This window comes from Oncorhynchus gorbuscha, linkage group LG11 (genome assembly GCF_021184085.1).
Source record: "Oncorhynchus gorbuscha isolate QuinsamMale2020 ecotype Even-year linkage group LG11, OgorEven_v1.0, whole genome shotgun sequence".
NCBI classification, from domain to species: Eukaryota; Metazoa; Chordata; class Actinopteri; order Salmoniformes; family Salmonidae; genus Oncorhynchus; species Oncorhynchus gorbuscha.
In genome coordinates, this window is record NC_060183.1 from 49,517,810 (window position 1) to 49,542,697 (window position 24,888).

General features: G+C 42.1%; 2 protein-coding genes across 7 annotated transcripts in view; both read left to right on the top strand.

Annotated features, from left to right (window-relative positions):
• Nucleotides 1-2,130: 2,130 nt before the first annotated feature.
• rab36 (RAB36, member RAS oncogene family) lies at nucleotides 2,131-6,475 on the top strand. Its single transcript, XM_046368178.1, has 11 exons — nucleotides 2,131-2,657; nucleotides 3,192-3,311; nucleotides 4,232-4,323; nucleotides 4,444-4,518; nucleotides 4,617-4,718; nucleotides 4,838-4,902; nucleotides 5,146-5,197; nucleotides 5,302-5,383; nucleotides 5,569-5,659; nucleotides 6,083-6,199; nucleotides 6,401-6,475. The coding sequence occupies exons 2-11, from the start codon at nucleotides 3,234-3,236 to the stop codon at nucleotides 6,460-6,462; spliced, it is 816 nt and encodes a 271-aa protein (XP_046224134.1). The 5' UTR covers nucleotides 2,131-2,657; nucleotides 3,192-3,233; the 3' UTR covers nucleotides 6,463-6,475.
• A 4,983-nt stretch (nucleotides 6,476-11,458) lies between these two features.
• Nucleotides 11,459-24,888, top strand: part of depdc5 (DEP domain containing 5, GATOR1 subcomplex subunit) — a 32,519-nt gene continuing 19,089 nt past the window's right edge. For 2 of the 6 annotated variants that reach the window (XM_046369996.1, XM_046369997.1), the window contains exons 1-25: nucleotides 11,460-11,924; nucleotides 12,032-12,119; nucleotides 12,206-12,252; nucleotides 12,410-12,495; nucleotides 12,599-12,682; nucleotides 12,796-12,845; nucleotides 12,958-13,027; nucleotides 13,155-13,233; nucleotides 13,410-13,471; nucleotides 13,815-13,884; nucleotides 13,983-14,055; nucleotides 14,220-14,323; nucleotides 14,436-14,510; nucleotides 14,622-14,756; nucleotides 16,423-16,484; nucleotides 17,906-17,979; nucleotides 18,181-18,250; nucleotides 18,344-18,380; nucleotides 18,479-18,596; nucleotides 18,691-18,923; nucleotides 19,074-19,274; nucleotides 22,227-22,362; nucleotides 22,458-22,561; nucleotides 22,819-22,878; nucleotides 24,472-24,655. In XM_046369996.1, the coding sequence (XP_046225952.1) occupies nucleotides 11,870-11,924; nucleotides 12,032-12,119; nucleotides 12,206-12,252; nucleotides 12,410-12,495; nucleotides 12,599-12,682; nucleotides 12,796-12,845; nucleotides 12,958-13,027; nucleotides 13,155-13,233; nucleotides 13,410-13,471; nucleotides 13,815-13,884; nucleotides 13,983-14,055; nucleotides 14,220-14,323; nucleotides 14,436-14,510; nucleotides 14,622-14,756; nucleotides 16,423-16,484; nucleotides 17,906-17,979; nucleotides 18,181-18,250; nucleotides 18,344-18,380; nucleotides 18,479-18,596; nucleotides 18,691-18,923; nucleotides 19,074-19,274; nucleotides 22,227-22,362; nucleotides 22,458-22,561; nucleotides 22,819-22,878; nucleotides 24,472-24,655 (2,357 nt within the window). In that variant the 5' untranslated portion in view covers nucleotides 11,460-11,869. Of the gene's footprint in view, nucleotides 11,925-12,031; nucleotides 12,120-12,205; nucleotides 12,253-12,409; nucleotides 12,496-12,598; nucleotides 12,683-12,795; nucleotides 12,846-12,957; nucleotides 13,028-13,154; nucleotides 13,234-13,409; nucleotides 13,472-13,814; nucleotides 13,885-13,982; nucleotides 14,056-14,219; nucleotides 14,324-14,435; nucleotides 14,511-14,621; nucleotides 14,757-16,422; nucleotides 16,485-17,905; nucleotides 17,980-18,180; nucleotides 18,251-18,343; nucleotides 18,381-18,478; nucleotides 18,597-18,690; nucleotides 18,924-19,073; nucleotides 19,275-22,226; nucleotides 22,363-22,457; nucleotides 22,562-22,818; nucleotides 22,879-23,810; nucleotides 24,291-24,471; nucleotides 24,656-24,888 lie in introns of those variants that run through there. The other 4 variants (XM_046369994.1, XM_046369999.1, XM_046369998.1 and 1 more) reach the window with 4 other exon arrangements.

The window sequence follows — 24,888 nt, forward strand, 5'->3', positions numbered from 1 at the left end:
TATTGGCTCAACCATTGGCTCAACTTACATTTACATTTAAGTCATTTAGCAGACGCTCTTATCCAGAGCGACTTACAAATTGGTGCATTCACCTTATGACATCCAGTAGAACAGCCACTTTACAATAGTGCATCTAAATATTTTAAGGGGGGGGGGTGAGAAGGATTACTTTATCCTATCCTAAGTATTCCTTAAAGAGGTGGGGTTTCAGGTGTCTCCGGAAGGTGGTGATTGACTCCGCTGTCCTGGCGTCGTGAGGGAGTTTGTTCCACCATTGGGGAGCCAGAGCAGCGAACAGTTTTGACTGGGCTGAGCGGGAACTGTACTTCCTCAGGCAAAGGCAAATGTTTTGACTATATTAGCCCACACAACTACAAGGATGCACTTTCATTCTAGGTTCAGGACCTCATATTGAAGCTTAAACAGACCAACACAATAAATGTATTTGACTTATTTTACTTTTTTTCCCACCTTGACTTGCGTACCACTTTTTCCATTTGGTTTCTTCCTTCACAGACTACATGAAATGACGGCCTCTTCCTAAACATTTGGTCAAATTAAGAATTTTCGCTATGGTTTCCTAGAAACAAGGGTGGCTCAACTTACCCGTTTGGCTCAACTTACCCCACTCTCCCCTACAGAAAACATTTGAGTTACTGGATGATAGGAGAGGTGGTTATGGGTGTATAATTGAAAGTGTATGGAGAACAGACAGGACCATCAATGTTCAATATTATCCATCCATCAAGGAAATATATATTTTTTTAAACTCAATATGTCTTACAGTAGATCCCATTGCAAAGGCAAGAACCACTGTGGTAGCCACAGCAGACTGACCATCTATAGTATGAATGTTCATAATGTTGTTGGTGGGCAAAGTGGAAACAATGCGGAACAAACCGAGCAGCCACACATGGAAACACGTTTTGCACGCACGAATGGTTGGGAATGATAACATTTGAGAGTCTAGAGCAATGTTTCTGGAGCATGCTTTGTGTTTCCACCAGAAATGCTCTTAAGGCATCTACTGGTGTTGAAAAGCAAATGGCTTCATATCTTTTATATGCTTTGTAATCTTGTCGTTGGAACTCCATAGGATCACAACTAGATTTATATAGATTTCTGTGCAATTTGCAGCTTATGACAGACACCTCAAAAGACTCTGTGCTCAAATGATCACAGTAAAGTGCAGTAGAAATAGAAAATGACTGAAAATGCCATTTGCCAACAGAGGTGTTGAACATACACAATATTTGCAGGAAACAAACACAATGACAGGCCCAAGTTCTATGCTGAAAAGCAGAGGGGACACATGAATGTCGATTGAAAAGTCATCTTCAAGACGGTGTGATATTGTCCTCTACTAAATTGCCTATCTGCCACCTGTCTGTCCTGTCTGTCACTGATAGACCCAAATGGCCTTGCAACAGGATAGCATTAATGTTCGGGAGGTGAGGGGTGCAATTAAGCCTCATACACTGCCTTACAGTCCATCATTATTGATCAGTGATGAAATGGAATTACACCTTGGGTGAAAGGGAGCTATTGTCCCACATGCATTTGGTTAGTGGACATGAGGACATTACTTGGCACTGACAACACTTTGGCAGAGATCCTGTTAAGGCTCCAGGCCTGGGACCTACTTGACAGTTGGACAATCCTTTATATTAATAAGATAGGAAGATAATGTAGGTAGTAAGTGGGGTAAAAATCAAACCAGTTTTGCATGACACAGCCAGCAGTATGCATGGGTAGTTCTGTATCTAGACCTCTGCTGCCTCCCAGTGGCTGAGAATGGAACTTGCAGCAGCTCACGGCATACTGAGAAGACACCTGTCTGAGAACAGAGGTGGGATACTATTTAATAAATGTATGTAACATTGCCCACCCCCCACCAGCCAGATAATTGCCTACCTGTGCGCACTTAGAAAAAGTGCTTAGCAGTGAGTGGCCTCTACATGTCTCCCCATGAGACTCTTCCAGCTGATGAGCCAATACATTCTTAATGAGAGAGGGAAATTAAACCTCTCAGAGCTATGGATCATTTCAATGATTGGTCTTATTAACTGCCTTCTCACAGACAGTTTCATCTGCAGTCACCTGGAGGTCTAAAACGATCAATTACATTTGTTCTCTGTGTCGTTTTGAGAGCTTGTGTGTTCAAACATGCTGACGAGAGAAGAGGGGGGAGAAAGAGATAGACCATTATTCTTACTACAGGAAGTGCATAATACTAGCAACAAAATCAAACACATACTTCAGTTTCTTTAGTGTACTTGCCAGGATTTCTCATCAATGCGAATAGATGGAATAGACTGCAGCTAGCTGCACACGGCCCTTGTTTTCACAGGAGCAGCATACCCGCATTGACCTAACGTCATTTAGAATTCTACATGATTCCAGCTACTGGAACATCCAAAACATGTTTGTTAGAATGGCCACATTCCACTCGATACATGTGACATGTTAATAGCCTAACAATCGTTGAATTTACGCGTTTCTGCCTGGCTGCCATGCTTTTATCACATGACAAATATCCCCGTAGGGCACTGAAAGGTAGTTGTCATGGAGATGAGGGGTAGATCTGATGCTTGCAGCTCGAGATTCAAGTGAACGATTTTTTTTAGCAGCAACGACGGAACAGTTGACAAGAATCCGTGAGTAGTTTACACATCATTATTGATTTCAATGTACACGGTACTATGTTGCGGATACTTTCATTGGCCAAATGTTGCCATCTCATTGCGTCCTGCTATATTGTAGCGTAGCCACTTTGTGTTCTAGAATATAGAAGAGTAAACAGTCATCATAGCTAGTTTCCACCGCAGTACTTGCACACACAAGTCTAGATTCACCACACTTCATAGTGTTTTTTTTATTATCACTGTCGCTGAACATCCCTTTTTTGTTCATCCGAGAAATGTTATCGTTGAGTCATCTTCAGAGCTTTATGTAGGCTATCTAAATATTATAAGGACACTGGAGTTTAAACATTAGGCCGCTGAAGCATAATTTGTGCACGGCCTACATAATAATGAATGTGAACCCCTTCCCTAAAACACTCCAGTATTGTTATTCACACATCATACTGCAGTGTTTTAGAGAAGGGGGTGCACCCTTCACAGGAGCCTGCAGACTTATGGCATGGGAATTAATATAGCTAATCAGTACATTGCCCTGGTCATGGCCAGGATTCTAGTTCACCGGCAGACCACCCACACAGCCTTACCAACATGCAGGAGATGAGGAACGGGATGATGCACTTCCCACCACCTGTGAGCAGAGACCGGGTCATATCCAAGTTCCCAAAGGTACCTGAGCACACACCAGCAACCTGCTACCAGCCTGCTAGCCATCTGGATCAACTCAAACCTATCATAATGTTTTAGTGGCTCTGGTGTACCGTTTGTTAAAAGTCACAAGTGCTGGTTGGAATGGAGGGGTCAAAAGTATGTGGTTGATGTTATTGAAACCGTGTGACATCCACACAGGGGCTTACAGTTGTCTGAGTGTGTGTGATCACAGGGCTGGCTATTTCTGAAAACAGCACTAATAAAGTTAATGTTGTCTAGTAACCTACTGTACCCAATGAAGCCTCTCTGTCAGCTGTTGCTGAGTAGGCCCAACTCATACGTTCTAACAGCATGCAGTGACACCTAAACTCTCCTTGGTCAGGACAGTATTCTGAGTAGATAATATAGGACCACAATAGAAGCAAGTGTCTTGACTTTTTTTGTATATGTATCCCCGATGTATGTATCCTGATGTAACATTTTGTGTATTTTAAATTGTCTCGTCAAATAAGTAGTGAAGATGTAAATTGCCAGGGCTGTAAAAGCTTCAAAGGATGTTGCACACATACTGTGTTCCTAATATGCAAGGATTTAGCTATTTCCCCCCACAGTCTCCTGGTGCCGTTTCAAAAGTAGATTCAATTAAAAGTTCAGGGGAGTTTGAGTGACATTTTTCAAGCCTGCATATGAGGAGAGCTTTTACAGTAATGTCAGCAGGAATCACTGGAACAGCAAGACTTTGTAGACAGCTGGTAATTTCATGACACACCATTACAAAAGCCTTCAGTATGTCAGATGGAAGCTCATAACAAAATAAACATCAGTGCTGCATTATTGTTTTCATTACAGATACCAAACAATGCATTTAAACGCTTCTGTGTGATTGTACATCAGAGAGTGATGTCTGTTATTAATGTTGAAGCGACTGTTGTTTCCAGTGTTATACTCCACAGGCCTGTCTGCAGATTAAGGAGGATTGGGATGCCCAGGCCAAGGCTGCCTGCAAAGAAAGAACTGACAGGCATCAGGGGTGAGTTGCCTGGTTAGATGTATTGATTGATTAATGTCTGGCTGATTCACTTATTGATTGGTATTGGATGTATCTGGAAAAAGCAACACTGGATTTAGCTGTTCAATATTTCCTTTGAAGATGGGACAGACTGAAGATGTCCAAAGCAGTGGTTGTTGGTGACCTTAATGTGGGCAAGACCTGCCTAATAAACCGGTAAAGTATTCTGCTTGCGACCTGGCTGCTATATCATGTTCCTTTTAGGTGGTAAACAGCCTTCTAACATGTTTGTGTATTCTGTTCTGCATTTTCAGGTTCTGCAAAGATGTATTTGACAGAGACTACAAGGCTACCATAGGAGTCGACTTTGAGATCGAGAGGTTTGAGCTCTCAGGAGCTCCATTCTCCCTTCAGATGTGAGTGAGGGTCATGCTCTGGTTTGTTTGAATATGTGCTTTATTATTTTATTAGAAAGTTGTGATTCTTTACTTGTATTCGAAGGTGATTTTCCCCCCCTGCTCCTTCTCTTACATAGCTGGGACACAGCTGGCCAGGAAAAATTCAAATGCATCGCTTCAGCATACTACAGAGGAGCTCAGGGTAAGATAGAGACAGCCAATGAGATGCCTTTGGCTGCGTTTACACAGGGAGCCAGATTCGGATCTTTTTTTCACTAGTTTCACAGCTCTGAAAAAATCTGATATGATTGGTCAAATTACTAATTAGTACAAATAAAAAAAATATCAGATTTTTACTGCCTGTGTAAAAAGCAGCCATTGTAGACTAGGGAAACCCTGAGGAGTTCACTGTTGCTGTATCCAAGCCTCTGTGTTTTTATTACAGTGATAATCACAGTATTTGACATGGCAGACATTAAGAGCTTGGAGCACTCATGGTAGGTTTATTTAATATAATATGAAATCAAGAACGAGCACAAAGATAAATCAGAACAATCAAAGTAAAATATCCTCTCAAATGAAATATCTCTATCTCTCACAGGCAGTGGTTAGATGAGGCCATGAGGGAGAATGAACCTGGCTCCTGTTCTGTTTTCCTGGTCGGAACCAAGAGTGACCTACTTGTGAGTGCACAAACATGGACATGGTTCTTGGCAGATAGATAGATATTGTAGATGGGCACACATAGGTGTATAATATGCCCCCCCCCCCACATCCGTAATGAAGAACCATATCCATTAGCTCTGTCTTTTGGCTCCTTTCTATGCTTTCAAATACAATTAATTAATCTTTTCTCTCTGTGCCCAAGGCTCCAGAGGAGCGCCAGAGGACTGAGAGAGACGCCATCAAGATAGCAACTAAAATGAAAGCTGAGTTTTGGTCTGTTTCGGCCAAGACAGGTACAGACCGGAGCAAAAACCCCTATTATAACATGACACCATGACTTCATTGCGATGTTCATGTTGACGATAGCATATCAAATCAAATGTTATTGGTCACATACACATGATTAGCAGATGTTTATGCGAGTGTAGCGAAATGCTTGTGCTTCTAGTTCCGATAGTGCAGTAATATCTAACAAGTAATCTAACAATTCCCCCAACAATAACCTAATACACACAATAATAGCTGTGGTTTTAGAGACCACAGGATAGAGATGGTCTCCAGGTGTGCAATGTGCTTATTGTGTAATCAGAGGTTAAGCTGTTTCACTGTATGGAGTGTGTCTGGGCCATGTGCAATCAATGCAGCTGCTGGTCTTGTTACTGTAAATAAGCATTTTGATGATATGATAATGACACTCACTATCGGTGTGACTGTAGGGGAGAACGTGCAGGGGTTCTTCTTCCGGGTGGCATCTCTGGCCTTTGAAGACTCTGTACTGAAGGACATGGAGAAAGGGATCACCTCCACTCGAATAGGAGGAGGAGACAGCATTAGTAAGAGACAACTCAAAGGACAACAGAGGGGTTTGGGTCAGAGAGTGTAGGTGGAGGGAAATATATAGAGGAAAATAGTGAATGTATATTTAAAGCTTTGGGAATAAATATGTTGTCAGTTGCTCATCTCTCAGATGGACTTGAATTGAGGTTGGAAATTGCAATACTCTGTATTTATGTTCTTGGTATCTTTCCCTTTAGAATCTGACAGAGCCAACCTGGAGGAGCCCCAGTCCAGAGCAGTGAATACGAATTGCTGCTGAGAAAAGAGAAGAGGACTTGAAGTAGGAGTCAAGAGAAGGAAGGAGAGTGAGATGTGTAGAAAGATATTGAAATAGTGGATTTTAAAAGTGGAAAGAGCTGTGACTGACATGTGCCTCTTTTTCTCAGTCTTCACTGGTATCATTCATACGTGGACACACAACTGTCTACAGCCTTTATAATCATCATTTAGTACTGCCATTTTGGGATGTAATGTATCAACTTCCTTGATTTTAACCCGGTCATCAATGACCTTTATTATATGCATTGTAAAGTATTTTATGAATTCAGTATTTTGTCAAATTTGGGAAATTAGGGTGCATTTCAGACTCATTTGTAGAAGTGGTTTGATAGTTTATGTAATATACTGTATTATCATTATGTATTGTGTAGTCCTAACATTCTGCAGATACATTTACAATAATTTGATTGCGTATTTTTGTTATTACTGCTAACCTCGTTCCTAGGCTGAATTGTTTCTGCACAGAGACAGAGCTGGATGGTGATGACATTACCCCTAATCAAAATAAAGTTTCATATTTTTGTATGGGTCTTCATGACATCTAAATATCTCAGTTCCTTTCACTGGATGACTCTAACTTAGTAAAGTGCTACAGAGCTAGTTACTGACCGAGTTCACAACTGACCAAAAACAGTGACAAAACAATTCAGCAAGAAAGAACAGTTAGCCACTGCATTTACACAAACAGTAAATTCAAGAAATACAAATGCGTGAACTTAAAGAATCACCTCAATAGAGGACAGGTTCAATAAGCTACAACATTGTGTAACAAGATATGTGATGCTGTTCAACTAACCCTGTGCTCGAGGATACTTTCTTCTATCTCCATTCAGAAAGAAAAGTGTATCTTATAAATGTCTGTGTCCAGTTGCAGGTGGTTCTCCAAAAACCAGACACAATTCAGAATTATATTAAATCCATGTTTTGCCTCTTGCATGTGTGTAGATCTTTGTTTTGGTCGAGATGTCATCTACTTCTTAATTTGGCCTTGGCCGCAGCGCATGAAAACGTCCTGTTCCTGCAAAGATGTTGTGAAGGACATAGTGGAGTAGGCTGGTGGGTTTTCAGTAAGTGTAGGGTCGATGGTAGGGTATTTGTTGATTTCTTTCTTTTTTCCCCCATGTTTTTTCAAGCAATGTATAAGGGAGTTATACTCCAGTCTAGTAGGTGGCAGTAATGAAACATTTATTAGATGCCAAACACTTAAACGTCATCAAAGAAGAAAGATGTTGGGAAATGTAAGATGTCTGACAGCTAAATTGGCTAGGGAACTTATCACTCTGTGCAAAAAAATGGATTTAATATCATTCTGAATTTTATCTGGTTTTGGAAGGACCACATGCAACTGGACACAGACAGTTATAAACTATTGATAAGTTACACATTTCTTCTAAATTGAGAATGAAGAAAGTATCGCCAAGCACAGGTTCCTTCTGTGCAAAGCTGTAATAGCGATATGCAGTGCTTGACTTGGACTAAAATAGATGCTGGAACTCATTTTGGATGCCGGTACTGTTTACATTTAGCTGCAGGAGCTCCATAATAATTTTCTGCTAATATTCTATAAGAGGAACAGGAGCTCCAGCAGGAGAACATTTGAGGTGCTGGTACTCGGCAAAAAATGAACTGCAAACAAGACATTACTGCAGTGGCATAACTTGTTATGGGATACATATTCTGTACAATTTGAATAAACAAACACTGATACAGAGAAACAAGCATACCTTATGAACAAATTTGACCACACACAAAACAATTGCCTAACAATTGACAGCATGGTCCCCAAAATGGTTCCTACCCTGTCACACTAGAAACTTTTTATTGTATGATTACTTGAGGTTAAATATCTTATTCATTAGTAGAATAGTAGGACATCACTATGTTAGAAAATATATATATTTAACCTTTATTTAACTAGGCAAGTCAGTTAAGAACAAATTCTTCTTTACAATGACGGCCTACCCCGGCCAAACACTAACACCGGACGACACTAGGCCAATTGTGCACCGCCCTATGGGACTCCCAATCATGGCCAGTAGTGATACAGCCTGGAATCGAACCAGGGTCTGTAGTGATGCCTCTAGCACTGAGATGCAGTCCCTTAGACTGCTGCGCCACTCAGGAGCCCAAACTGCTGCTATTAGTCTAAGAAATCTCAAACAGAAGTGTATGCTGGAACCATATAATTAGGAATGAGGATCTTTATGGCTGCAACAATGATCGGGGTTGTTTTGCATGGCCTGGTGCCCCGGTAGTTGGAGTGTGGGTCATTTTAGACCACTCCATTGGTCCTTAAGGGACATTTACACTGACCCAGGCCATGCCAATTGAACTCCACCAGTGAGGGGGTTATGCCAATTGAACTCCACCAGTGAGGGGGTTAGAAAGCGGGGAGGGAGGAGCGCCCTTCTTAAATGGAACTGTAATCTGCGCCACTCGATCATGTTGTCAAAAAGCCATCATCCAGAAACATATAACATCTCTTTTCCATAAAATAAATGTGAGAATTTTCAAACTAGTTTTCATTGGAAAGGCAGATAACTGTTTTTATCAAAAGCCATCACTTTTGCATGTGAAAGCAGTAAACACTGAATCCTGCTCATTACTACACATGCTTAATTATGTCACATCACCGGCACCTGGCCTTCGGGTGGCACCCCGGTTTCAAATCGAAGCAAAACATGCCTACATGGGTGCCCGGGTGAGATCAATCGAACCCCCACCCCGGGGGGATCTCGGGAGCACATGTAGGTAGATTTTGCACCGGATGAATGTTGATTGCATTCCATTTTGAACCGGGCTTGCCTCCCAGACCTAAGCCAGGTACCCTGCTCAAAGCCCACAGCGAAGTCTGCTCAAAACAAAAGTGACGTAATTAAGCATGTGTAGTAATTACTAGAGTTCTGTGTTTTCCCAAGGGATTGCTTTTGATAAAAAACACTATCTGCCTTCCCAATGAAAAATAGTCAGACAATTCTAACATTTATTTTATGGTAGAGATGTATCTTTCTGGATGATGAAATCATGATGCCTTGTTGACAAAATGGCCGACAGGCACATAATACTGTTCGATTTGAGAAGAGCGCTCCTCCCTCCCTTCTTTCGCCCGCTGATGTAATGGGCCATAGACCGGTGTCCCGCGGTTGGGCATAATCGTATCCGCCCAGTGTGGTAGGAAGCAACCATTGGAGGAAACACGTCCGCACAGGGCAGGGATGAGCTACTTTGATGTAGGTGGGGGCCACAAATGATCTGAAGTCATCACCAGAGGCCGTAGTTGCCACCCAGATAGATTTTTAAAAAATGTTGTGTAAATTCTACACTTTTGCCATGGGGTGTGGAGAAGATGTTGCTGTTTTAAAGCTATTTTGCTGCAATTCCACACATTTTGCCATGGGGCAGAGAGAAGATTTAGCAACTTTATAACTAATTTCATGCACATTTTGAAGTTGTATGTTTAATTTAGTGCAATTATACTAATTTGCCATGGGGCAGAGAGGAAATATGCAGTTTTACAGCAAATTTCCTGCTATTCTACATATTATGCCATAGGGCGGAGAGAGTGAAACTGACTAACAAATCAATGGGGGCTCTAATTCGACCTTGATTACTACAAGTTTAGATAGCTGGCGGATTTACCAATCTATAAATGTTTAGCTGCCATGGGCTAATTGAGTGACTATCAGTGACAGACACAAGAGAAAAGTGAAAAACTGTTGACGCACAAACAAAGTTCAAAATTACATATTGTGTATTCTACCTCGCAACAGTAAATTGAGTCCCCATCCCTGGCCAACCGAGACTAGAGGAAGTGAAAGCGATAACTGTCCAAAATCTGTCTTCTCCAGAAAGTGGCGTAATTGTGGCGTTTTTTTATGGAGATCTATGAGAGTGTGTCGAATTTGGTTAACAAAAAAATGAATGGCTTATTTGCTACTTGTGGCTTATTTGCCCAAATAGAAGTTTCCTAATGATTAGGTTGTTACGAGCGTATTGATATAAAACGAAAAAACACGTTATATAGGAGTTGTGCCATCTCGTCATTGGTTATCACAGCCACAAAGTCATAACTCCCGCCTATTTCTATAGTTTCTCTTCTTAAAATATGATTTTAAACATAACCACACTGGTAAACTTATGCCTGCCCCTAACCTTGAATTAAAATAAAAAATGTGATTTTCTGTTTCCATAAATATTTACGATATAGCCAAGTATAACTTTTGGCTGTGGTAACTAGTGGAAACAGTTTTGCACACGAGTATCTCTCCTCACATTGTCTAGAATGGTCTTGCCTCCTCCATACTGCCTTCCATTGTTGAATAAACGTATTTCCATTGTTAGAGCGAACACTAGAGTATGTGGTTAATATAAATAATCTGTGCTAAAGTGCACGGGAATTAAAAGTAAGCACACCAACAGTGTGCTCGTAAATTCATTATGGAGTGCCAGAGAGCGGGTGTTCGTAAATCCAGAGCGTTGTCAGATTGTCCATTGGTAAATTCAGAGCATTCAGAGCGCATACTGGACACTAGTCGAGGAGTAGGGTTGATCCGGGCGTTCTAACCTCACAATGGCAGTCAAGCAACCAAGCTAACATTGGCTAGCTTGCTAGCTACTTCAAGACACAAATTAGAGAATAATTCACTCTGACCATTTTACTCTCCCGTGCAGAAGTGGTTTAGGCTGTTTCATGTTATCCAGAGAGTTGGTGACTGTAACTGTGCTGCAACAATTTAATGACGTTTACCGACACCGGTCGTATTCAATCGGTGTTGAGCGTTCGTAAATTCATCATTCTACACTCTGCCACAATAAAACGAGAGTGCTCTGAAGACGGACTAAATGGGCTGAGTGAATTTACGAGCGCACTCCCAGTAGCCAGTACCACTTGGTACGCTGTATTGCGAACACCCAATCAGCTAGCGTCAACAACTGACAATAAACCAATCGTTGAATGACTTTATAATCTGTGGGCGGTTATACTCCATGTTTTGCAGGAAGTTGAACCCTCGCTGTGCAGTAAAAACAACAATATACGACACGTCTCATTTCAATAACGTTTAACCTATTTTTCATATTAATGCGTTGTAAAGGCAAGTCTGAACTTCATCCAATTTTTGTGTGCATTGTCTCACGTTGTGTTTCCAGGTAGATGTGAGCTTTTAGCAAGTTACAAGTTAGCTGTAGCAGCTAACGTTAGCCACCATCACGAGACCGTCAAGTCAGTGGTGTCCCATGCGTGGAGCTCTGTGTTACTAAAAGGGTGTTATTTGTGTCTACAAAACTTCTCGTTTCTTCGGATTGATAGAGTTGGGTGTAACCGAAAGGTTATATAACATGTGTTCTTGGTAACATGCATTCGGTGTGCCTTCTTTAGCTTGTTCATCATGAAGAATAAAACATACAAACTTGTGGTGCACAAGAAAGGCTTTGGAGGCAGTGGTGAGTGAATTCCTTTCAGTGACGGTGTAAAACGGTTCGCAGTGTTTTATCATGTGTTGGGTGAAATTAATGCTGTTTTTTCGTTGACAATAACACCTCATACACAGATGATGAGCTTGTGGTGAACCCCAAGGTGTTCCCTCAAGTTTCCCTTGGGGACATAATTGAGATTGCACACCCCACAGATGAATACAGGTGAGGATGCATGCCAAGAAGTTATCTTTTGCCTCGGTCTATATGTTGGTCCAAAGTTATGATAGATTCTCCTCATTTTCCAACAGCCCTCTCTTGCTGCAGGTGAAGAGTCTCAAAGAAGACCTCCAGAAAGGTAAAGCCTGACGAATTTCCTCCAGATTTAGAGGAAGCCCCTATAGAACCTAGCTAGTGAACTGATCAATATCCCATTTGATTGTAAATGACATGCACAAGGAACGCTCATCAGTAAATCTGTAGCCTGAATACAATGCATTCATCCTCTCCTCCAGAGACAATCAGTGTGGACCAGACGGTGGCGCAAGCCTTCAAACTCCGGGCATACCAGGATGTCGTTGTAAACATTGTGGATCCAAAGGTGTTTTTTCTATGAATCATATTTCCAATAGTATTTGATTGAATTACAGTATTCAAGCTGATTTTTAAAGAGAGCTCATGCTGTATATGGATTTCTGTGTTAGGATGTAACTCTGGACCTCGTAGAGCTCACGTTCAAAGACCAATACATTGGAAGGGGAGACATGTGGCGACTGAAGAAGAGTCTGGTGAGAGGGAGTCTGTTTGAATACCTTTGTATATGCTGTTGGTGTTTTGTTAAGGTAGCCTACTTCTTGAATCTGTGCCTATTAGAACTTTATTAACATTCTATTTATCTTAGGTGAGTACCTGTGCTTATGTGACCCAGAAAGTGGAATTTGCAGGGATCAGGTATGCAATACCATTCTTAACATATTAATAATAATAAATATGTTATTTCATGTGTAAATATGTTTTATGTTATTATGTCCCTTACGTTGTATCCTGTCTCTGTTACCCTCAGAGCCCAGGCCAGTGAGTTATGGGTGAAAGGAGAGAAGGTCACCTGTGGCTACATCAGTGAAGACACCAGGGTAAGCAATGTCACTTTCAAAAGTAACTGTCTATTAAGATATTGCAGGACACTGTATGTAGTTACTAAATATGCTCTCCAGTCTCCCTACGATAGAGTGCCTTTCATATTTGTGGTGTTTAATGCAGGTGGTGTTCAGGTCGACCTCTGCCATGGTGTACATCTTCATCCAGATGAGCTGCGAAATGTGGGACTTTGATATCTACGGTTAGTTTCTCTTCTATCCCAGGTTATCAGGTGTTGGTATTGTTGAGTGTGTGAGATTGAGGCTGTGTTTCTTCTGTCTTGAGTGAGTGAGTGGGTGGTTTACTGAGATAGGCATTGAGCAGTGAGCCCTGTAGTTTGTCAATGAGGAGGAAAATAAAGTTTTCATTTGTTTTCAGGGGATCTCTACTTTGAGAAAGCAGTCAGTGGTTTTTTGTCTGATCTTTTTGCCAAATGGAAGGTTTGTGACTTACGTTCTGTGTTACACTTGCAATGCTTAAACCATTAATTAAACTTAATCAACACATTTCTAGGCATTAAACCAGGAGTGGGCAACTCCAGTCCTCAAGGGCCTGATTGGTGTCACACTTGTTCTCCATCCCTAGCAAACACAGCTGATTAATAAAATTGCATTTTAAACTGAAGATCATGGTTAGGTGATTATTGGAGTTGGGTGTGTTAGCTGGGACTGGGGCAAAACTGTGACACCAATCAGGCCCCGAGGACTGGAGTTGCCCACCCCTGCATTAAACAATGCAGTTCTAAAGGTATTTATCCTAGTGAGATTTTGTTGACTTTTTCAGGAGAGGTATTGCAGCCATGAAGTGACAGTGGTGCTTTTCTCACGTACTTTCTACAACGCTAAAACCTTGGGTGAGCCCTTTTTATTTCTGTTTTCATGAGACATCAGGAATATCACATGCTAGCTATTATTAGATTAAATGTTCTGTTTTTCTTCCCATCTTCTGTAGAGGAGTTTCCTGAGATATTGAGAGGTTCCATCAGACAGGACCACGAGGGCCGTTTCTATGAAGATTTCTATAGGTTTACTGTCTTCCAGCCTCATTGTCTATTTCAATTATATTTTCACAATGTCCGTTTTTGTATGTCTACTTATTTCTAGTTTTAGTTACCAGTTGGAACTTTTTCCCTCATCTGTCAACGGTCTGACTGACTCATGGTGTTTCTCTTGTGTTGTGTCTTTGTAGGGTAGTGGCTCAGACTGAGAGACGTGATGAGTGGACCTCTCTACTGGTCACCATCAAGAAGCTCTTCATCCAGTATCCTGTCTTGGTGCGGCTAAAAGAAGCGGGTAATGAATCAGACACAGACACTTTGTACATTTAACGTCATGAGCAGGGCACTTGAACGTTAACATATTATATGTCTGTTTACTTGTTCACATGTGGTTATTTTTGTGATAGTTGGTTTCCCCTCCGGCCATAACTCTACTGCTGCTCAGGGGAATTACCTTGAGGCCATTAACCTGTCTTTCAACGGTGAGTGCGTCATCTACTCATTATTTTGTGTGATTCTCAGTGTTCATATTGAGCCACATATTATCTTGTCTCCTTATGCCTTTCAAAAATACGGTCCTGTGCCTTTTACAGTCTTTGACAAGCACTACATCAACCGCAACTTTGACCGCACCGGTCAGATGTCTGTGGTCATCACCCCGGGGGTGGGCGTGTTTGAAGTGGACCGACTGCTCATGATCCTAACCAAGCAGCGCATGATTGACAATGGTAGGTAGTTATAACAACAGTAATAGGATGAACAGTCATATGCAGTGCCTTCGGGAAAGTATTCAGATCCCTTAACTTTTTCTACACTTCGCTACGTTACAGCCTTATTTTAATCCCCAGCAATCTACATACAATACCCCATAATGACAAAGTGAAAACAGGTTTTGAAATGTTTTGCTAATTTATACAACGAAAAAAAAACAACACACAAACGTATTTACATAAGTATTCAGACCCTTTGCTATGCTACTCAAAATTGAGCTCAGGTGCATCCTGTTTCCATTGATCATCCTTGAGATGTTTCTACAACTTGATTGGAGTCCATCTGTGGTAAATTTAATTGATTGGACATGATTTGGGAAGGCACACACCTGTCTATATAAGGTCCCACAATTGACAGTGCATGTCAGAGCAAAAACTAAGCTCCGAGACAGGATTGTGTCTAGGCTCAGGTACCAAAGCATTTCTGCAGCATTGAAGGTCCCCAAGAACATAGTGGCCTCCATCATTCTTAAACCACGAAGACTCTTCCTATAGCTGGCCGGCTGGCTAAACTGTGCAATCAGAGGAGAAGGGCCTTGGTCAGGGAGGTGACAATGAACCCGATGGTCACTCTGACAGAGCTCCAGAGTTCTTCTGTTGCGATGGGAGAACCATCCCGAAGGACAACCATCTCTGAAACCCTCCACCAATCAGGCCTTTATGGTAGAGTGGCCAGACGGAAGCCACTCCTCAGTAAAAGGCACATGACAGCCCGCTTGGAGTTTGCCAAAAGGCACCTAAAGGACTCTCAGATCATAAGAAACAAGATTCTCCGGTCTGATGAAACCAAGATTCAACTCTTTGGCCTGAATGCCAAGCGTCACGTCTGGAGGAAACCTGACACCATCCCCACAGTGAAGCATAGTGGTGGCAGCATCAGGCTGTGGGGGTGTTTTTCAGAGGCAGGGACTGAGAGACTAGTCAGGATCGAGGCAAAGATGAAAGGAGCAAATTACAGAGATCCTTGTTGAAAACCTGCTCCAGAGTGCTCAGGACCTTAGAATGGGCTGAAGGTTCACCTTCCAACAGGACAATGACCCTAAGCACACAGCCAAGACAATGCAGGAGTGGCTTTCGGACAAGTTTCTGAATGTCCTTGAGTGGCCCAGCCAGTGGCCGGACTTGAACCTGATCAAACATCTCTGGAGAGACCCGAAAATAGCTGTGGAGCGACGCTCCCCAACCAACCTGACAGAGCTTGAGAGGATCTGCAGAGAAGAATGGGAGAAACTCTCCAAATAAAGGTGTGCCTGGCTTGTAGCTTAATACCCAAGAAGATTCGTTGCTGTAATTGATGCCAAAGGTGCTTCCACAAAGTACTGAGTAAAGGGTCTGACTACTTATGTAAATGTTATATTTCAGGTTTTTTAAAATTTTATTTATAAATTTGTGAATGTATAAAAACCTGCTTTTGCTTTGTCATTATGGGATATTGGATGTAGATTAATGAAAGAAAAAACATGTAATCAATTTTAGAACAAGGCTGTAACCTAACAAAATGTGGAATGAGTCAAGGGGTCTGAATACTTTCCGAAAGCACTGTACATTGTTGATGCTCATAAATGATTTGCTATTAGGTGATAGGACTAAAGTGATTTTTCTGACATTTGTTTTCCTTTGCCAGGTATCGGTGTAGACTTGGTGTGTATGGGAGAGCAGCCACTTCATGCAGTGCCTCTATTTAAGGTGAGATGGACTGAACCCAAATATAAGCTCAGAGGTTAAAGTTCTCCATCACTGCAACGGATTTCTTAATATGGATGACGCATGAGGGTTTTAGTAAACAATTGTATTTTCTATTATTATTATTATTATTATTTATTTTTAAAGCTCCAGCCACACTTGAACATCTAAAACTAGAAAGTTTGGATAAATTATAATGGCCCTATATGTTTTCAAATAATTGCCATTTTTCTGGCCCGCAAATAAATTCTGACAAAGAAATCTATTGTAAAAAAATCTGTGCGACCCTCCCAATGTTGCCCTCGAGCCAAAAAGTTTGCCTGAGTTGGACTTACGTTTCAGTCATGGATACATTTTTTTTTCTTGAAACCCTGGAAATGCCTCAATCCTCATTATGACCAAATGATTTGGACTCGAGTCGATGTGCAGCAGACCTGTTTTAACGGCTTTGTGGGAGGGGAACAAAAAGTTACTTTGGCGGTGACCTCATCTATTTGAAAACAGATCCTCAAAAAGGACTACTTTTTAAAACGATTTAAATACAGATCTCAGAAAGTGACTACTTTAAAAAAAAATAAGCAGAAGGCAGTTTTGGGATATTTAGTTTCCTTTCAAAACATAATAGCCATATTTGTTACTTTTAGCATTTTCATTAACATTTAACTGTCCTTGTGCCTGTTTTAATAAAAATCTCATTACGTTTTGAGCAACATTTTATTAGCATACATAATACTTTGGTCAATGCATTTGAATTGCATTGCAATGAGCTGAGTTTTGTAACTACTGTACACAAGGCATAGTTACTGTTCTTTATTCCAATTATGTAATAACTCCATTATTATAAAGCAGTTTCCAAAGTCCTATATAACAACTTCGCTTTTTTAATAATCACTAAGTTACTACACATGTATAAGAACTTGATGTCAAGTGTTACTGTACTACCTTACTGATTTACTTTTGTCAATCATTTTGAAGCTGCTAAAATGGTCTTCTCTAATTTTGAGGTGATTCCATGTCCTCCATGTATTTAATTCTAGGCTATAGGCTATATTAATTTCTATGAGCCATCCGAACCATGTGTTTTATTATATTCAGACTAATTCAACTAACTGTTGTAGTTTTCAAATAACTTTCATATTTTCAAATAGCTTAAAATATGATTTGGTTTTCTGAGACCTTTATTTGAATATCAAAGAAAATAGCTGCCTTTTAGTTGAAACTGTATATAAATTATATTTGACTTTGAGTATTTGAAGAGTTGGTATTTTCAAATAAACTACAAAATATAACTATTTTCTTCCCGGGTTTGATGTGCAGATACAGAATGTCTGTTATTGCTACCGTTTTCTGAGGTATGATTTTCTACTATATGTCACCGTCTTTGTATTGGATTATTACTGTATTTTCCCTGTGATGTTGACAAGCTGCACAACAGGACAGTGCCTGGAGACTCACGACTGGGTGATGACTACAACCTGCCCCACTGGATCAACCACAGGTAAGACCAGACAGACACAGCTTCTGGATAGAGATGGAGGAGGACAGAGGAAGGGTAATATGGATAAGCGAGGTTAATATATTTCAGGATGGGAGACTGTTGAATATTCCTGGTGAAGAAATGAATGGGTTTTAGAGGAAGGAAGGAAGGAAGGAAGGGATGTTTTTCTAATGTTATCTCTTTCTGTTACCATGACCACAGCTTTTACACATCCAAAAGCCAGAACTCCTGCAGCTGCTTCACTCCTCGCATCAAGCTGGCAGGACGCAAGGTACATGTATAGACCTAATCCAGATGCAGCCAATATTTTGAATTTGGCTTACAGCTCACCTGTCATTTATTTTCTCCATTTGTTTACTTTTAGCTCCATGCAGAAAAATTCAAGAACAACAAAGAGCACAGTAAGAGAGGATGTGTTTATTGATTAAACCCCCCAACGATGAACTATCATTCTCTTTTCTTCTCTAACAAACTGTGCCTCTTCTTCATTGCCTCTCAGCTCTTGGGGCTCCGAAGGACGAGAACAGCCTTCCCATCCAGGTGGACTACGATGCCCATGATGCACAGGTGTTCAGACTCCCCGGGCCGTCCCGAGCCCAGAGGAGCACCAACTTCAGGTGCCGCTCAAACACAGCCACACATTTATTGCACACTTCCAATAAATAGAGTTAAGAGTAAGGATAGGAGTAACTCAGTGTGACGGTCTTCTAGGGTGGTCCGAGAGAGGGAAGTGAGTGGAAGGAGAAGCTGGGGGTCTGCGGATGTGAGTGGGGTTCTAGGGGGCGGTGTGTCCCCCCCTGTCCGCTCTTGTGGGCCTGACGAGCAGCGGAGCCTGGCCTCTGATGACAGCCTGGGCAGGGTGTCCAACATCCTGCTGATCCCCCGTCTGCCCCCAGCCCAGTACGGAGAGGTCAGCAGCTCCCTGGGCTACACCAGCACCAGAGGTACCAGGAATAAACCCCTTGTATGAGTGATTAGTGTGATGTTTAATCGTGAGGGTGTGGTATCGATTCATGTGCTGAGTAGCCATAAGTGTTCATTTCAACTGTGCTAATGTCTCTGTCTGTCTCTCTGTATCTGTCTCTCTCTCTCAGAGTTGTTGGAGAAGATGATGGAATCTCAGCGGGACTCCAGTGCTCCAGGGAGGTTCACTGTGGGAAGTGCTGAGTCCACCCTCCATGTGCGCCCAGGGGGCTACACCCCTCAGAGGGCCCTCATTAACCCCTTTGCCCCCTCACGCATGCCCATGAAGCTCACCTCCAACCGCAGGCGCTGGATGCACACCTTCCCTGTGGGTGAGGACACAAACACACACACACACACACCATCATCCACTTAGAATTAAACACAGACTGAAACCCGCTAGTTGAAACTTTTTCTGCGTCTCAGAATCTGCATCAGCCAATTAAAATCTTTCACGTAGTTCTTGTGATAGAACGCTGAATGTTAGCTTTTCCCTTAAAATAACATGGCACACTTAGCTCTGTTCTGACAACACCAGCTGGGCATGATTGTTTTCTGTAATTCTGCCTCGACCAATTACTAATGTTGACGTAGTTGGACGTGATATAATTTTTGTCATAAGAGTGTCCTTAACAGAGGTCAAACGGCAACATCTGCTAATCAAACACACAAAATGTCAACTGGATGATTAGCTCACAGTGTAGCGAGCCTGTTTCCTGGTCATTTTAGCTGTTTGCCGCAAGTTCGAATCCCGGGTGAGAGACCGTATGTTTTTCCTTTGAAATGTAGAATTACATTTATTGTGTGTTGCGAAGGGAAGTGCATCCAACACATTGAAAATGAAGATTAAGAATACATTTAATAAGGAGCTGTATCTTTCTTCAGTCTTGAAGACAAGCTCTGCTAATAATCAAGTGCATTATTTGAATTGAGCATCGAGGACCAGCAGTGAAATGTTTTGTCCTTTAGCAAAAAAGCTTGGATGTGAGGGAGCCTCGAACCCGCGGTTACTGTACCCTGCAAATTCACTGTTTAGCGGCGTATGCCACCTGGCAGTGATTGTAGTGGAGGTACATGACAGCTATTTGACAAGACCATGAGGTTCTTTGATGGACGATAAACTCTATTGTTGTATAGACCGCCTTGATCTTTTTCCCGTAAAAGCAAATAAATGTTTGTAAAACGGATAAGGAAAAACGTGGGGTTTTGTCATTTTACATTTTTAAATGTTTAATTTTATTCTAACGTTAGTAACTACAGTGGGGCAAAAAAAGTATTTAGTCAGCCACCAATTGTGCAAGTTCTCCCACTTAAGAAGATGAGGCCTGTACATTTCATCATAGGTACACTTCAACTATGACAGGCAAAATGAGAAAAAAAAATCCAGAAAATCACATTGTAGGATTTTCTATGAATTTATTTGCAAATTATGGTGGAAAATAAACTTTTGTTATTGACCAAATACTTATCTCAATACTTTGTTATATACCATTTGTTGGCAATGACAGAGGTCAAACGTTTTCTGTAAGTCTTCACGGTTTTCACACACTGTTGCTGGTATTTTGGCCCATTCCTCCATGCAGATCTCCTCTAGAGCAGTGATGTTTTGGGGCTGTTGCTGGGCAACACAGACTTTCAACTCCCTCCAAAGATTTTATATGTGGTTGAGATCTGGAGACTGGCTAGGCCACTCCAGGACCTTGAAATGCTTCTTACGAAGCCACTCCTTCGTTACCCGGGTGGTGTGTTTGGGATCATTGTCATGCTGAAAGACCCAGCCACGTTTCATCTTCAATGCCCTTGCTGATCAAAGGAGGTTTTCACTCCAATTCTCACGATACATGGCCCAATTCATTCTTTCCTTTACACGGATCAGTCTTCCTGGTCCCTTTGCAGAAAAACAGCCCCAAAGCATGATGTCTCCACCCCCATGCTTCACAGTAGGTATGGTGTTCTTTGGATGCAACTCAGCATTCTTTGTCCTCCAAACACAACGAGTTGAGTTTTTGGTTTAATCTGACCATATGACATTCTTCCAATCTTCTTCTGGATCATCCAAATGCTCTCTAGCAAACTTCAGACGGGCCTGGACATGTACTGGCTTAAGCAGGGGGACACGTCTGGCACTGCAGGATTTGAGTCCCTGGCGGCGTAGTGTGTTACTGATGGTAGGCTTTGTTACTTTGGTCCCAGCTCTCTGCAGGTCATTCACTCGGTCCCCCCGTGTGGTTCTGGGATTTTTGCTCACCGTTCTTGTGATCATTTTGACCCCACTGGGTGAGATCTTGCATGGAGCCCCAGATCGAGGGAGATTATCAGTAGTCTTGTATGTCTTTCATTTCCTAATAATTTCTCCCACAGTTGATTTCTTCAAACCAAGCTGCTTACCTATTGCAGATTGTCTTCCAAGCCTGGTGCAGGTCTACAATTTTGTTTCTGGTGTTCTTTGACAGCTCTTTGGTCTTGGCCATAGTTGAGTTTGGAGTGTGACTGTTTGAGGTTGTGGACAGGTGTCTTTTATACTGATAACAAGTTCAAACAGGTGCCATTAATACAGGTAATGAGTGGAGGACAGAGGAGCCTCTTAAAGAAGAAGTTACAGGTCTGTGAGAGCCAGAAATCTTGCTTGTTTGTAGGTGGCCAAATACTTATTTTCCACCATAATTTGCAAATAAATTCATTAAAAATCCTTCAATGTGATTTTCTGGATTTTTTTTTTTTTGTTTGTCATAGTTGATGTGTACCTATGATGAAAATTACAGGCCTCTCATCTTTTTAAGTGGGAGAACTTGCACAATTGGTGGCTGACTAAATACTTTTTTGCCCCACTGTAAGTCAAGGATGTATCATGAAATATTGACACATTACACTTATGACCGACCAAGTGAAACAAAAGTCACGTTTGGAGGTTTCAAGTATCTCTGGTGGCCAAGTTAACCAATTTTAAGAAATGCCGTTGGGTTGGTGGATATATAGTCTAAGATCTTTGATAGCCTGATGTGGAATTTGTTACAGGAAATAATCACTGCCACCTGGTTAGGTTAGCATAGGGCTAAATGTGCGAGGTTATGTAATGGGAACAGCTAACATGTAGCATTTTAGCACGTCCAACTACATTGACGATTCTAATTGGCTGATGCTCATTTTGAGACAAAAATACCAAATAGAAGTATCAGTGTACCACAAGCACAGGGCAGTCATGATGCTACAGGTACAATGCGTACGTTCCAGTACAGGATATCTTTCACGAGGAACGTAATTAATGTGTCATGGATGTGTTCCAGGTCCGTCAGGAGAGGCCATCCAGATCCACCACCAGACCAGACAGAACATGGCTGAATTGCAGGGCAGCGAGCAGAGAGACCCCGCCCACACCTCCGCCGAGCTCCTGGAACTGGCCTATCACGAGGCCACTGGCAGGTTAGACACGCCCCAGGGGGAAGGTCATGCCTCTTTCATTAAATGTAATTATAGTTGTCTATTGATTATTTCCCCCCCGTGGACTGTGTGTTCAGACGGACAGCCTCAGAGAGACGACAGGCAGGAGAAAATGGCCTGTACTCCAGCGGAGGAATGGAGGAGTATACTCATGGCAGCCCAGCCAGCAGCAACAGCACTGGTACACACACACACACACACACACACACACACACACACACACACACACACACACACACACACACACACACACACACACACACACACACACACACACACACACACACACACACACACACACACACACACACTAGTGCATCTGACTCACTATATAAGCATTGTATACATCACACACAAGCCCTGCCAACTATCTTTTCTCTTAATGTTGTATGGTTGATGGTCATGCTGTTGGTTTTAATGCTGACAATGTTTGTGCAGGAACACCGGTAAACCGTGGCTCCTCGTTGGAGGACTTTTCCTCTGGCAGTCCGGATCCAAGTGAGTCTGTGCTGCCCTAAGAAAGAAAACACACTCACTACACAGACACGCTTGACACAGTCACACATGTCATGTACACAATATCCTATCAGGTTGGTTGTGAATATTGCCTGACAGCCGAACTGATAATTGGAATAAGCCCTCACATGATGAAATGAGAGCTTATTCAGCTGAACCCCTGATTGGCTGAATCCTCCGTTTGGTGTCTGTCTGTGAGGGAAAGAAGGGTTCATAAAGGGTCACACGTTTTTGGGTCATGCATCTACCCCCCCTCTCTCTAATGTCCTTCTCTCTACCTCTGAGTATCTCTCACTTCCGTTCTTTATCTTCCAGCTTCTCTAGCTCTTTCTCCATTTTCTCCCTCAGGCTTTTATACCTCTCTCCTCAATGTATCTCCTATCTTTTACTCTATCATACATAATAATATTAGTCTCTGCTCTCAAGTGTATGTGCTTAATTAGCCTCTTCCAGTTATTTGTGTGTGTGTGTGTGTGTGTGTGTGTGTGTGTGTGTGTGTGTGTGTGTGTGTGTGTGTGTGTGTGTGTGTGTGTGTGTGTGTGTGTGTGTGTGTGTGTGACTCCTGACTGTCTGCATGGGTGGCCGGTGGCCTAGCGGTTAAGAGCGTTGGACCAGTAACCGAAAGGTTCGAGTCCCCGAGCTGACTAGGTGACAAATAAGTCTGTACCCTTGAGCAAGGCACTTAACCCTAATTGCTCTGGATAAGAGCGTCTGCTAAATGACTAAAATGTAAACGCACGAGTTTCTGTCCATTTTTCTGTGGCATGTGTAGTGTGTTTGTTTTGCATGTACTGTGTGTGTATATATAACATATATGTGTGTGTGTGTGTTTGTATGAGCCATATATGCGTGCATGTTGTAATCACACTGCTGATGAGATCACTGCTTATCACATGCTTATCACATCATCACAGATTGCCAGGTCGATTGTCACAGAGCCTCAATCTCCTGCATGTGTTGATCAGAGCTCCACTTCTGTCAGTGACACTGGAATCATCATCATCAGGTGTAATGAAGGCAATGAGAATAACCCTCTGCTCTTTTTTTCCTTCCCCCTCTTTTCTCTCTCTCTTTCTCTACTTTTTATTTTTGTTTGTTTCTGTCTGTCGTTGGCTGTGTTTTTCCCGCGCCACTCTTTTTATCATTCCAACCTGTATCTTTGTTCCACACTTTCCTCTCCTACTTTATCAACCACCTCTGCACACCTTCCTTTCATTCCAAATGTATTTCTCTCTTTTGCTTGTCCTTTTCCTATTTCCTTACCTCCTCCTCATCCACAAAATGCACCCTGTTGGGTGGTATGTGTGTTTTCCACGGGGCACTTGTTTGTTTGTGTCTGTCTCTTGTATGTTTGTATGTATGTATGTATGTATGTATGTATGTATGTATGTATGTATGTATGTATGTATGTATGTATGTATGTATGTATGTATGTATGTATGTGTGTGTGTGTGTGTGTGTGTGTGTGTGTGTGTGTGTGTGTGTGTGTGTGTGTGTGTGTGTGTGTGTGTGTGTGTGTGTGTGTGGTATTTTTGTCTGGTTGGCACCGTGTGTGTGGCGGGGGTTCCCCTGAAGCCCTGCTGCTGTCTGCCCCCCCGACAGTGCCTAGCTTCTGTTGCACGGTGGGGGTAGACTGGAAGTCTCTGACCACACCCGCCTGTCTGCCTCTCACCACTGACTACTTCCCTGAATGGCAGACCCTGCAGAACGACTACACTGAGGGCTGCTACGACCTGCTGCCACACACTGACCTGGAGAGGTACAGGAAACATGTTTGTTTTACTATCCTTGTGGGAGCCAAACAATTGATTCCCATTCAAAATCCTATTTTCCCTAACCCCAAACCTATCCCCTAACTGTAAGCCTAATTGGAACCCTAATCCTAAAATAGCCTTTTCCTTGTGGGGACTGGTGAAATGTCCCCACTTGTTCAAATTTTATACTGGTCAAAACAAGGATAGTAAAACCAAAAATACACACAGACACGCTGTA